This window comes from Bombus pascuorum, chromosome 7, assembly GCF_905332965.1.
Source record: "Bombus pascuorum chromosome 7, iyBomPasc1.1, whole genome shotgun sequence".
NCBI lineage: Eukaryota > Metazoa > Arthropoda > Insecta > Hymenoptera > Apidae > Bombus > Bombus pascuorum.
The window spans coordinates 11,205,092-11,218,908 of record NC_083494.1 but is presented as its reverse complement, the minus strand read 5'-3'; the positions used below and the strand labels follow the sequence as shown (position 1 = coordinate 11,218,908).

General features: G+C 44.5%; 1 protein-coding gene across 1 annotated transcript in view; it reads left to right on the top strand.

The window, feature by feature from the left end:
- The first annotated feature begins 1,853 nt into the window (after window positions 1-1,853).
- The window catches only part of LOC132908757 (putative uncharacterized protein DDB_G0271606), a 106,984-nt gene continuing 95,020 nt past the window's right edge, over window positions 1,854-13,817 (top strand). The window contains exons 1-2 of the mRNA XM_060963068.1: window positions 1,854-2,531; window positions 7,996-8,051. Of these exons, the coding sequence (XP_060819051.1) occupies window positions 8,019-8,051 (33 nt within the window). The 5' untranslated portion in view covers window positions 1,854-2,531; window positions 7,996-8,018. The remainder of the gene's footprint in view (window positions 2,532-7,995; window positions 8,052-13,817) is intronic.

Sequence of the window (13,817 nt, the reverse complement as noted above, 5' to 3'; positions counted from 1 at the left end):
GATTCTATTGCTTCGTTTAGGATTCGATAAACTCGAACGAACGTCCTACCGTAGAACGTCCTGCCTTGTGTGTATCAGGCGTGTCGTTGTCCTAATGGAAAGATGAGTATCTCGAAATTAAATATGACTCGTGTTTGGTGCACCGACTTGCTCCGAATCGGACACTTATTTCCCCAACGTTGACGGAGGAGGAAGGTGCATCATATGGAGAAGAAGAGAGAGAAACAGAAGGATAGAAGGAAGGAGGAAAGAGAAAAAGAAAAAAGGATGAACGTGGAAGAAAAAAAAGAGGCCGTGTCTGTGGAACAGCCGGAACACCCACCTTGATTCGATATCGACGTTCCAGACGATCAAAAAAAAAATCCATTGCAAGGGTCCCTCGAGAAAATAGAGTAATTTAGATAACAGCCATCTCCCCCACCACGCTCTCCGTCTATATCATCGGCCAAGTTCCTCGCGTAACGTGCCTCCGGTGGCACAATGCAGACGCTGCGCCGAGCGCTGGTACCCTCGCCGCTGTTGCAATTGAGAAACGTTATTCTCTGGAACTCTATATTTTCTCGCGTATACCTCTCGATATTCGATCAATCAAAGACATATGGTTGTGTATTAAGGCGTGATACAATCGCGAAAGTCGATCGTGAAAATTCGTGAAAACGAACGTTCCAAGTTACGCTTATGAACGTGGGCTTACCGTAATTCGCCTCTCTCTCTCTCTTTCTTTCTCCGATCTTCCCCCTTTCGTGACTTAGTTGCTTCTCTTTCGTTCGTTCGTCGGAAAGCCAGACTTTCTCTGTCACGTTACCCCTACTCCGTCTTTTGTCGACGACTCCCCTCCAGGAGTGGAGCAGGTAACGTGCCAACGCCAGGCAATGGCGCCTTAGCCGCTGCACCTGGGCTAACCGTTCGCCAGGTGAGAGAGTACGGTGATTGGTCGAGTCGCGCAAAACGCCGCGCTGATTGGCCGATACCACGGTTCTGCCGGTACGGAGCTTTAATCTCGTTTACCGTAGGCGCGCTGCTGCTCAGTTCAACTTACCTTAGCCGCACGGACGGTTGGCCACGCAACTCACGCCGGACATTCCACGAAACGTTGCGACGAATAGCCCCCCTCTTCCCTCGCGCCCTCTTCGTTGTACAATAGTGTTCGTCCTCGGGTTAGTGGCGTGCGTAAAATCGTGTCGATCTTGGATCGTCGCGGGTGAGATCGCTGGAAAGCAGCAGGGAAGGATCGACACGACACAACACCCGTAAGATCGCGTCGCCGCTTGTCCGTGTGTGCGTGCGCGCGCGCGAGATCCCCCCTTCGGTGCCTGTGTATATACCTGTACGTAGTGTGTACGAGCAAGCGGACAAGCGCGCGCGTGTATATAGCGGCTCCACTTCTTTCTCTCTTCTTCTACCTTCTTGTACCGTCTGCGTTCCGTGCCCTCGTGTTCGTGATTGGTCGGTGCGTGGCATTTTTAAAAAGTCGTCCTGCTTCTGTCCGTTATAACCTGAAAGATCCGGCAGCGGCGATGTCGCGAAATCACGAGTAAATCGATACGGCGATCCATGTCGAAATAATGTCGGTACGACGAACCGGCTGTTCCTGGCTCCGAGTTTCTCCGGTTGTTCGCGATACGACGGTACCCTTCGAGTCGTGATCAACAGTGTACCACGGGTACTGTGTTGCTTTTTCCCAGTGATAGCAGCGGCAAACAACAGAAGAAACCGTGCAAGGGGCACGTATGAGATTTGAGCAAGAAAGGAACGGGGGGTCTCTACTATTACGGTACCGGCTCTCTTGCTGCCAGAATTATTCGCGGTGGCACGTTCCTCGAATCAGCGGAAAATTCAAACACATTGGAGATCCATCCTGACTCGGCAACGCTGGCGACGTAACAACGACGCTATCGTCAGTGACAGGTAGAATACGCGACACGAGAACCGGAGGAAGAAAACGAAAGGGAAGAGTGCATTGCAAGAGAAAGAGAGGAAAAGAAAGAAGAAAGCCGCAGCGTGCGCGTGTAGTTCCTTTTTCACGAGCTACCCCCGTCTGACATATGCGTGTGGCGCGTAGATTCCAAAGCCAAAGATAAAGTTTCGTCGCGAATCAGAGTTCTGGAAAGCGGCTGAATTTCGAAAATAGTTTCTTGATCGCGTCTCTGCGCGTTGGAACCAAGAAGTAGAAGGAAGGGGGGAAAGAAAACGACGGAATAAACGTCTCGGCGATTTTCTGGTCTCTCTTTAGAGGTGCGCCTACAGAGGCGTTCTCCGTACGTCGTGGATCGTTCGCGGAGTGTCGGTCGTGCTGCAGTGTATTGTAGTTGTGCTGGTGCAGGGTGAGGTTAGGATCGTGTTGGAGAGAAAGGAAGCTAAAGAGAAAAGGATAGATAGGAGTGGGTAAATAATAAACTGCGATTAAGTGCAAACGAGAAGAAATATCGAAGCAAGAGGACACTGTTCGAAGAGGAGTCGCTCGCAACCTCGAGAACTGGATAACACGGGCGACTCGAGAATCGCCAAAATTTTGCCGGTTTATAAAAAAGGTTAGTACGCATGTTGATGTCCGCGGTTATTGGTCCCTTGTATACACCGATAGCTTATCTTCGGCAAGTTGAATAAACGCGCGTCCAATTTCGTTAACTAATACGTCGATCTATTTTTTTCTCTTATCGTTTGTTTTTGGATCGGCTTATCGAGGTTATTCGATAAGCTACGTTTATTCGACAGCAGCGATACCGGCTGCGATTACAGCTGCGACAAATATACGACCACTATTTTGATTGCATTACCGATTCAAAGCATAAAGCAACGCGTTAATTTGCAAAGAACCAATTTGCCGTTCGATCTTTAAGAGCCATTTATTTTTGAATGGATCCATCTCGGAAGATTATGACCCGTAGTCTTGACAGAAGGGGGAGCAATAATAATCACTACGACTCTTATGGGTCGTTAATAGTATTAAACGCAGTTGGATGCAAATCGCGCGATTTTTTACGTGACGCGTACAGTTTTTATGTGATTCTCTAATTTCTCGTCGCGCTACGGAAGAAGAGTCAGTTTGCTCGCCGTTTAACCTCAGATGTCTCGCTCCGCCTAACCTTGAAATCCCACTCGTCGCCTCTTGCGTGTTTTTAAAACACTCGGATCTTGCCTCTCGTAAGACGCGCGCATGCGCCGTACCGCTGGTCCTTTTTGTGTTCTTTAAGTCGTTTCTTTCTACCTTCTTCGTACCCGCGTGCCTTTTGCTCTCGAGACTTCGACAAAATTTCAATTAAAATCCTTCCTGATGTCGCTGACACTGTCGAGCTCGATTTAATCTCGAAATAGAATTCCATTTTATTCGAGAAGGCGGGCAAAGTGCAAGAATGAAAATCCCATGAATTTCGTTTTACGCGATATCTTCTGTATACTTGAATTTCGCGGGCTTATCTACCCCATGTTTTCGTTTAAACAACGTGTGATCCAAAAGATGTGCGTCATTGTTTCGAATTCCGGTAACAAAGAGTATTGTGATCGATAGAACTTCTGTAATTCGTTGAACGTTTCACGACACGAGACAAAAGATGTTTTTGTTCAACATCCATTAATATCGATCGATTCCTGACAATGGCAAAAGCTAATATTTTCAAGTTATCGTGCATCGATAGTGTATATCTTTGACGGCATTGGTTTTCCCTATTGTGCGCTCACCCTACGATATCGTGTTGACAGCGTTCGGGAATGTGGATCATTGTGAGAATCACTGAAAGGAAAAAAAATCAGGTAAATCGACTATGACGAAGCTGAAAATCGCACAAGAAAATTACCAACGACTGTACAAAGATGATTCGGTATATGTGCATGTCAAGGGCGTTGTAAGGCCATTCGAATTTTTTTTAGCCTCGATCGCACGTACGATTTTTTCGGATGCTACCAGCGTCACACTGTGACGCACCGATTTTCCATTGAGAGCCCAGCATCATAGACACGTGACGACAATCAATTTTTGTTATCTCTGTGAAAACAAATGGCTTCTACCCTGAACTTGGCAAATATAACTGAAAATGGTCAAATTTATAACTTGCGCGTATGGTTTGAGGTTATATTATATAGTTAAAATAATTTATTAAAACAAAGTATTAATTCTTCTTCTTGTGTATTCTGTGATATTACTCAGTTTTGAAATTGCTAAAATAGATAACAGATATGTAAGTAATCTTCGATATATATTATTGTCATATAATACACAACTGTCATAAAGTAGTAAGTAAATCTTCCTATCCAGGAGATCTTTTATGAAAAACAGCCGAATATTATATGATGGTTCGAGCGATGAAAGCAGATAATATGATGGAGATATCATAGATTTATTTGATACTAGTACTTTGTCAGACGATAACGATCTCAACAGAATACATTTACCAGTCATTTCTAACACAAGCGACTATTCACTTGATGAAGCTTGTGATGATTCTCGTAATAGTGATTGGATAGAAGCAAACATTTATCCCGGTTTACACAATTTTACCGGAACGGGAGGACTAAGAGTAAATCTCCCGAGAAATATTTCGGTACTAGATGCGTTTTGTTTATTATTTGGCGATTTTCTTGTGCAGAAAATTGCGAAATGGACAAATGCTCGAGCTTTGTTGTTATATCCTATACATGCATCTTGCATGTTACAAAAAGAATGGAAACCAACTTCAGTTGAAGAAATAAAACAATATATTAGGATTATATACATATTGCCATGGGCAATATTCGAACGCCTGCTATTATGCACTCTATTATCACCCTCAATTTAGCAAAACAATGCCTTGAAATCTACGTAAGAAAACTCTTCGCTGCCTTTGCTTCTATGACCAAATGTGTGATAAATCGTACCGCCTTCATACAATTGATCAAGTATTGCAGCATTGGATAAAAAATATAAAGGATTGCTATTATCCTAGTAAAAATTTATTGATAGACGAATCAATGTTATCATGCATTCGTATTAAATTTTCGTATTTTTCCTCGTTCTGGAAAAAATACAGTACGCAATGAAATCGGGCACGCTTTCTCTGTTGTTTATAGATTATTAAATGACTATTTGGGAGAAGGATATTTATTACATCTACATGGACAATTATTGCATTAGTGTTGAACTAGCCACCTCTTTGTAGAAAAATAAAACTCATGTGGTTGAGACACTAAGGAAAGATCGTAAAGGTAATCTCAAGATTGTAATTCAGCAGAAATTATAAATTGGAGTATGTATTTTCAGAAGAAAAAATAACATTTTAGTTCAAAAATGGAAAGGCAAACGAGACGTATTAACAATATTCACGAAGCATAACACAGAACTAATTGAAATACCATCTTCAAGAAGAAAAGGAACAAAAGCTCGCACTGTGTTCGATTGTAATAAAAACATGTCTGGGGTTGATCGGTGCGATCAGATGACGGCATATTATTGCACGCCACGAAAGGCAATACGCTGGTATTTGAAAGTTTTCTTTCACTTATTTAATTTAGCAATTTGTAATGGGAATTGGTAGCTGAATAGAATTAATTTCTCAAAAATGTCTTATTTAGAGCTTAGAAATAATCTTGCACTAAAATTGCTTAATATCGATACCAATGTCCTTAATGTCAATCTTAGCGGGATGTAACATTTTTCAATAAAATTAGAGAAAAGATTAAGATGCCGTGTTTGTGAGAGGAAAAAGAAATCCACTGCCACATGGTATGCATGCGAAGCGTGCAAGACTAATGAGAGTGAACCAATAGGATTAGTATTAGCATATGTTTCAAAATGTTCCACAGTATATAAATAAATTATATTCGTTTTAAATACACGTTTGTATAGTTAAATATGGCATATTTTTCCAGTAGAAATTTTATTTACTTTATGGATCGAATAAAATTTTCCATGTGGCCCAACGTTACATATTTGTGACACGATTTGTGACTGAAAAGCTAGATTTACATGCTCATTTACTAAGTTTTAAAACTACCGGAATAAAAATCTGTAGTATATTTTGCAGAATTCCGAAAGAAAAAGTAATGGGTTGTGGGTGGAATTTCTTCTCCACGGCTTGATAGCGAACACGTTAAAAAAGAAAAAATAATTCGTCCGAGTTACGTTCACGTAAATTTTTTGCTCGTCGGATCGACAAATTTCGTAGATTCTATTCGCGTGTAATTGCTTGCGTTTCGCGGCTGAAAATTATAGGAGCTACTAATTTCGTGGTGCTGCCGCGGCGGGTGACATTTATTTAACTGTCGTATACTTTGTCTGACAACTCTCGGTGTACATTTCGACGACGGATAATAACACTTTTCCGTCTGAAATACCGCAAGAACGTTGGCAGAAGGGAAGACAGCTACGAAATTACGAGGATTCGTCTCAACCACGGAGGAAAGGCGTCGAATTCGAAAAAAAAGAAAATGCCTGAAAGAATGCAGAAAAGAACGGATGATCGTATCTTGGTCGAACAGAGTCGACTTTCGATTCAAGTCGAAAATACCGAATATACTCGATTCGTGAAAACTGGACAAAATATTCGCGTTATTTTGCTTCGTTTTACGAGCGGTTCAGTGACTCCTCCCGCGATTACATAAGGTAATAAACACGTAACGCAGTGACCTAGAAAGCGCAGCTTTCGTCATCGTTTTCGAGTGACATAAATTGCAGCTTTAAGACCGTTTTATCACACATTCGAGACCTTGAACGACTCAACGGTTGTCCAGGTCATCGAACTCGCTTCTACTCGCAACCCTAAGGCAACTATTGCTATTCGAATGGTTCGATTCGCCGTAGGAGAACGTGTTATTAGCAAAAGCCAGCGCGATTAGGCCATTCGTAGCGGAATCACGCGCGCGCCGCGCTCTCGGAGGAGAAAGATCGACTCGGGCAACGGAGCAAAGTTGAAGTTTTCTCGGAAATCCTTTGGCACCACTTACGCCATTGCTCGTACCTCGAAGCTAATTACGTTCGGTTAAACTTCATTTGGGAAGGAAAAGTTACAGGCCCAAGCCATCTACCTTTCGCTTGTGCCTCGTAAACGAAAAGAAGACGTTGATTATTTGGACGAAGTTACGCGTGAAACCCGCGGCTGTTCGATCGCGTCGGTATCGGTCGCGGTCACTGAAAAATCTTGCGCCTAATGAAATCTTCATGAACGTTATACCGTTCTATCGGTCGCGGCTCATGCCTCGGACTAATTTTCTCCGCGTCCGTTCAATTTTCTATTAATTAACTGGCCGTTCCAACCTTCCTCGTTTGGCTGAATTTTAACCATGCGTTTCCGTGTTTTATTACGTGTTAGCGCGACGGCGCTGGTCATTGCACTCTGGTCGCGCTAATTGAACGTTTCGTTATCGCGACTCGATCTCGTCTACGCTCGGATTCGATACGAAGAAGGTAAACGGCGCGTATTGCGAGTTTGAAAATCGCAAGACGCAAAGAACAAAGAAGAAACGGGAAAGATATGGCGCTTCCTGGATAGCTCGTTGCTCCCGCGATCCGATTCATTCACACGCGTTCCCGTAGAGCTACTGGTTGCGCAATCTTCTCCGTTGCAAAACTTTTACTAGACGACTCAGCGTCTCTGAATAATTCATCGGAGGAAAAATATATCGAGCAATTGCGAACGTTTAATCGAGTACAATTTCTCGCTTCGATTACGTTCATTGCTGTTAAACGGTGAACTATACGCGGCAGCGGAAGTCGGTATAGATAACTCCAACGACTGAGTCAGATTGCCTGAAAAGCGGTAAAAAGGTCGAATGATATTCACGCGAGTGCTCGATCGGCTTGCGACTCCAGTTTACGCACTCGTGCCACTTCCGTCTAGCGTGCTCGTCGACCACTCGAGTGTGACGATTGGCCTGAATCCTTGCGAATACGAGTAAGAACGAGAGATATGCCGCGGTACGCTCCGTCTTTGTGGGAGTTTACGACGCGAATTACCGAAGCGCGATCGTTTTACGCCAATTATGCAACTATCCGATTTTCATAATATCTTGCATTTCCGTTTTCAGGGGGACGCACGGACAGAGATGGCATGAGGGACGGTTCCGGCAACGTTGCCGAGGTGGTGAGTGTTTTCTCTTCTTTCTATTCTTATTTGCATATCGAATATATATATATATGGAGTTTGTAAATGTTTCTCCAATTACGCAACGACTCGTACGTGTTGTTAACCGAACGGTACATATACATATATAGCTGTTACGTGCTACGTAACTTTACTGAAATAGGGCAAAAGTCTTGAAGGAAACGGAAACGATATTCCCTTCCTTTTGTGTTCGTTGCTAAGAAAATGGATTCCAAACATACTTCCGGGATACACATACTCGACCAAGCCTCGACCTCGCGGATATCCCTTACGGTACTCGTGTCACCCTTCTCTTGAAACTTCTCAACAACCCTTTTCCTCGAAGGGAGTATACGATAAAAACAGTCTGAGGTAGTGTAACCAAGGAGCCGGGTGAATTTCACGAATGAACACCAGCATCGACCCTTCGGCTTACACACGTTTAAGATAAGGTGGCGAAAAAGTGGGAAGGTGATAGGTGTTTTCAGTTTACGCTCGAAGGTAAAAACGAGCGTTTCTCCTAGTTTCCTTGCATTCGGCCGTTTACCTGGCGTCGAGTTCCTGGGACCTTTGTGAGCGTGAATAGGGCTTCTCTCGAGCCGACGTGCCGTAGGAAACGGCGAGTAGGTACGCAAAGTATTTTCGAAAGGCTCGAGGCTGTTGGCGCCAGGAAGTAGGCTACCGGGTTAATACTTGACAGGGAGAGCCGGAGAAAAGCACGAACCGTGAGAAGAACGTAGAAAAACTAAGGAGAAATTTCACCATCTTTAACACGCTGCTCCATAATTAGTCAGAATGTGTTGCCTCGATACGTATCGATCGTTCGAGATAATTGTCTTGCGTTCGATCGAGGTACGCGCGAGTAAAGTTAAGCGAAATATCGGCGCGAAGCGAGATAAGTAAAGTAAAATACACCATCGAGATCGCATCGGCTAATAGCGGCCATTGTCGAAACAAAAACGTATAATGGAGCGTACGATAGCCAGGCGTGCCGGTTGAATCGATGAAAACACAGTACGTATATACCTGTTTCCTCGTTGCCTGACCTTGGAGAGATCAGGTGAAAAGTATACCGGATTGCATGGAAGGGGAACGTTCAGGTTCAATATACTTGGTGGATGAGTGTCACCCAGATCCACAGTGTGCCAACCTTGTGTAAAATGGGAGAAATTATGCGAGCCGTGAGGTCACCTACGAATCAATTACGAGGTCGTGGAATCCAGATACTCGTCGAATTTGCCGATTGTTCTTCTTTCGCACGATCTCTGCTATCTGTTCTAACGCGTGATTTAAGTTGGAAAGTGGACCGAAGAATGGCACGTGCCACGGCAGTTTCATAGTCCCTCGTCACCTTGGAACTTTAACACGATTCTAGCCTCGAGAAACTTGTTCCCTGGAATAAAACGTGCAAAATAGCTGGTCTCGGCATAACTCGACACCCAAACGTCTAGCATTTTACCCTCTCGCTTAAAAAGAACCGTCGTCGTTCTTGCTACGCCTACGGTTTTTGCGCGGTGTCACGATTTACGCAACCTACGAATAGACAAGGCGATATTTATACGGGAAACCAAAAGTTTCTTCAACGTGATCACGATCGGTACTGGTACGTTTAATCGATGAAGAAACTTGAACATTGTTGAAGTAAGTTATTCGAGAACGCAGTTTACATGGCGGTTATACCCTCTGTTCCCTCTCCTGATTCAATCGTTCAACTAACATTGATCTTCCGGGCGGTTCTATCCTAATTAAAACGAGGCATTCCATTGACCAAACTTCGCTGGCCCAATTAATAGATCTTTGCTCCGTAACCGTTTCGCTTTTATAGCGCATAGTTTATCAAAAAGTGAGGTTGCACGATGGCAACTAATTGGGACACGAATTCCACGGGTTCTTGATACCCATCGAATCGATTACAAGCGAGATCCGCGAGGTCGCTTCGAATTACCAAGTTGTCCGAACGAAATTGCGACAATCGTCACGGTAAACATAGCAGACTCTCGCGAACTGCTATTACGACGGACGTGTACGTTCTCGCATATTTATCGCTGGTTCTGTATTTATTTTTACACGATCCGCTATCCGCCCCGTTCGTCGTTCCTGTTTCAGCTGGCGATTAAATATCGCGACAATGTTTGACTTTGCTCGCGTCAGCTGATCGGATTAATAAAACGTCACATACGGTGACAACGCCTCTGTTTCGTGCCTTTGTACGATCTTATCGTACGTGAAAAAATATTTCTCTGATATCGCAATGCATCGCTTTGCGAAATCTCCCGTAAAAGATTTCATCATCGTACACCTACGATAATAATTTGTCTGTATTTTAATGGTCGCGTGTTATGACAATTCCATACACTCGACGCTCGATAGAGAACGAGAGACCGATCGAACGGTGCTAAATTAATTATCGGCTCCCTTTTGTGGCGACGTCGTACAAGCGTACTAACGGTCCTGTAAATGTTAAACTGGGATGTAATTGCTATTTTCACAATCGAATGGATCGGCCAGGGAAATTCTCGATCGCAAAATTTCACGGCCATTTGGGAACTGGTTTGCGCGAGACACGCGGTACGTTCGCGTCGTCGTGCGAATCCTCTAGGCCAGCGGTGATTTTCGTTCTCGATTTTGATCAAATGCTTCTAATATCGAACGTAAACGCGTAATGGACGTGTGAAAATTGCCACGTAGATTGCACGTTTGCAGATATTATGGAGGGGAATTCGCGGCGATATTCTGCCGCGATCGAGTAATTAATGGGACGATAATATCGGAATCAATTGACGATGTAGACAGATTGAAACGATGGAAAAGCAGCGCGTGTATGCACACGCGTGATCTTTCACTGGGATTAGTATGATTTCGCTGGCGAAATGGGATTCGTTGTTTTCGCTGAAAATTGAGAAAATTACAGGTTGCGACATCCCGTGCGTGTATTTTAAGCTTTAAATGGAATCGCAATTGGATTTCCTCGTTTCGAAACGAAAGGTGACAGTCGGTGGAAACGCAAGAGAAAAAGCGTTTGGAATAATGGAAGGATAGCGGTTGTTTCACAGAGTTCCAACAATCGGTAAAACACGAATGAAAGATCGGTCGGAGGGCGGGAGGGCACCGACAAACAACGAAATTACCAACGAACGGTTAGACAATGAGTGCTTTAATTAACCTCTATATAAATTGTCGGTGCTGCATTGTTTGAATCGGGCAAATAATACGCGCGAGAACCCGCAATGACAGGATAGGTTGCAGCGAACCACGCAAATGATATATGACCGCACCACGTATCTAGCGTGTCTGTTCTATGCTTGACCCACTGTTTTGCGTCGATCTTGACAAATGACGTCTGCGTCGATGCTAAACGCATAACGCAGACATCCGTCGGCCATGTATCATCGTTTCTGTAGCATCATTGAAAACCGGCCAACAATCGAGATTTATTGACTCTTTGACCGACCGACATTGGTCGAGTAAGACGCTATATAGAACGACTTTCTTCTCTCTCTAACAGTTTAAATATCGCGCGTCGTTAAATATAGTCATTCAGAAGCACGAATCTCGACGCTTTATCGGTTGGCTGTTGTCAAGACGTTCGATCGATTCAACGTACCGCCGACCATATTCTTGGTGTCACGAACAAGTTTCTCAAACGCTAGGCTATTTCCGCCGGTTCGAACAATGTTCACGTCGCGAAAATCGTTTCTCCTTGGCAGACCATTATAAAATGGCGTGGATCTTGACGTTAGGACGACAGCTATCGAACGTTACCTCGGGGACAACTTGCGTTTACACGCGAAAGCGTTCGCACGTGCTGCTATTTCTTCCCTGCTACGTGTCGTTGATGGATAGAAGGGAGTCGATACGTGTCGTTCCCATGGAACGAATACGTTACGCACGTCCTACGTATGCACGCTTTTACTACCACATCTTCCGTGAGTTTCCAGTTACGAGAACTAGATTCCCGGCCCTTGGACAAATTCCAGCTCGCACCTCTGTTTGACTTCCAGTAGCGAAGAACAACAGTTGTTTCGAAGAAACGCGCCTCTTCGATTTTACTTCTGGAAACCGTGTCGTTTACCGACCCTTCTTAACGCCCCATTCCACCCCATTCTTATATAGCTTTACACTCTCATACCGAAGAGCCGCTTATCCCAAGAATGCCGTATTTATCGTTCACTTTGTTACGTACGGTTTGCGTATCTCTAGTTGTTTGTTTGCGTTTATCTATTCTTTTTTATTTGCGTGTGATACTGTGCCGGGTTCGTTTAAAATATTAAAGCAGCTGCAGGGTACACGTTCAGAGTGCAAACCATTTGCGAACAAATATTCGTCGTCCTCGCTAGTGGAAAAGATGGTGCGTCTACGCCGGTCGAGGCGTACGTAATTAGCTTTCAAAGGGACTTAAACTCGGCTCGTAGTGCGGCTTCTTCTCCGAACGAAAAGGGTTATTATAAATTCCCATTGATTAGAACGGCTGTAAACGGGTTTATGACGTACAAACGAGGGGACACGACCTCGTGGTCGAAGAAAAGAAAGATTTACGACATCGATAGTCGGCGTAGCGCTCGCATAGTGGCGCGTACGGCATGCAGCTGTTTCTTTTGACGGAAGTCGAGCACGTTCCGCGAACCTAGCACACCGCTTCGAGGAGGCCAGTGTCGTGGCCGCAACGTCGAACGCCTTCCACCACGAACATCTCGTGCACGTGAACGTTCGCTAACGGTAGTACAAGATCTACGATAGTCCTCTTCCCCTTCCGTTCTCTGCGGTTTCGTTTCTTGCGGCCCCCTTCCTTCTTGGTCGACCAATCGCGAAAATTCTCAGCGATCGATCGTTAGATCTTGCGCGAATTTCCTCCATAAATCGCGTCGAATCTCGAATTTGGTTACTTCCTTTCATTCCATTCCAGAACTTGAGGGGAACCGATTTTTCTTGCCGTGTTGCTCCATAACGCTCGTATTTGCCACGTTTCGTTCCACCGCCGTCCATCGTTCTGCAAATTCATTGTCCAAATCACGACGATGTTCCGTGTCGTCGCTTGCTGAGAAATCGCTCGAAATTTTTTTTTTTTAGGTTCGTCCCTGAGCGTATCCAACTACCTTGAGGAAACGAACGCGATTTAAACGTCCTATAAAATACTTGCGCGACAACAGTGACGGTAGCAGCTTAGGGGTAGCGATACAGGAAACGCGAATGGGGTGACCGGTTGTATCCCCTTTGCTCGCGTCACTTTAGAGTCCTCGTTCGATCGGATACGCTCAGACGGTTTTCGCTCTGGGCACTTTTAAGGCGTCCTTTCTAAGTACCTTTTATTCGATGTCGCGAACTTTCAGGCGTTCTTTCTTTCGACCGAAGATACGAGCTCCTTGAAACGTCGCTGACGTCTATAAAATTCTTACGACGTCGCCATGGGACTATTATCTTTACCGACTTTTTCCTTCAAATACTTACCTTTCAATTTATCTTTTAAACTAGTATTCCGCACCCGACAAAAACATTCATTTCCGCTCTATCGTACGGTCTTCGGAGAATCTGCGTAATGGTAACTTCATTCAGAACTACGAGTAGAACAATTACGGCAGCTAGACGGTTGGTCTACGTTTCTCCATCAAGCCCGTATAAATCATAATTACCGGGAAGCTCGTAATTTAATCTCGCGTACCGGGTGATGAATGACAACAGATGTCGACAAGGACCACGAGCGTTATCGTTGCTCAATTAGGCGGCGCGGGCTAGGAGCGCAGGCTCAACCCACATGCTTTCCCGCACCTT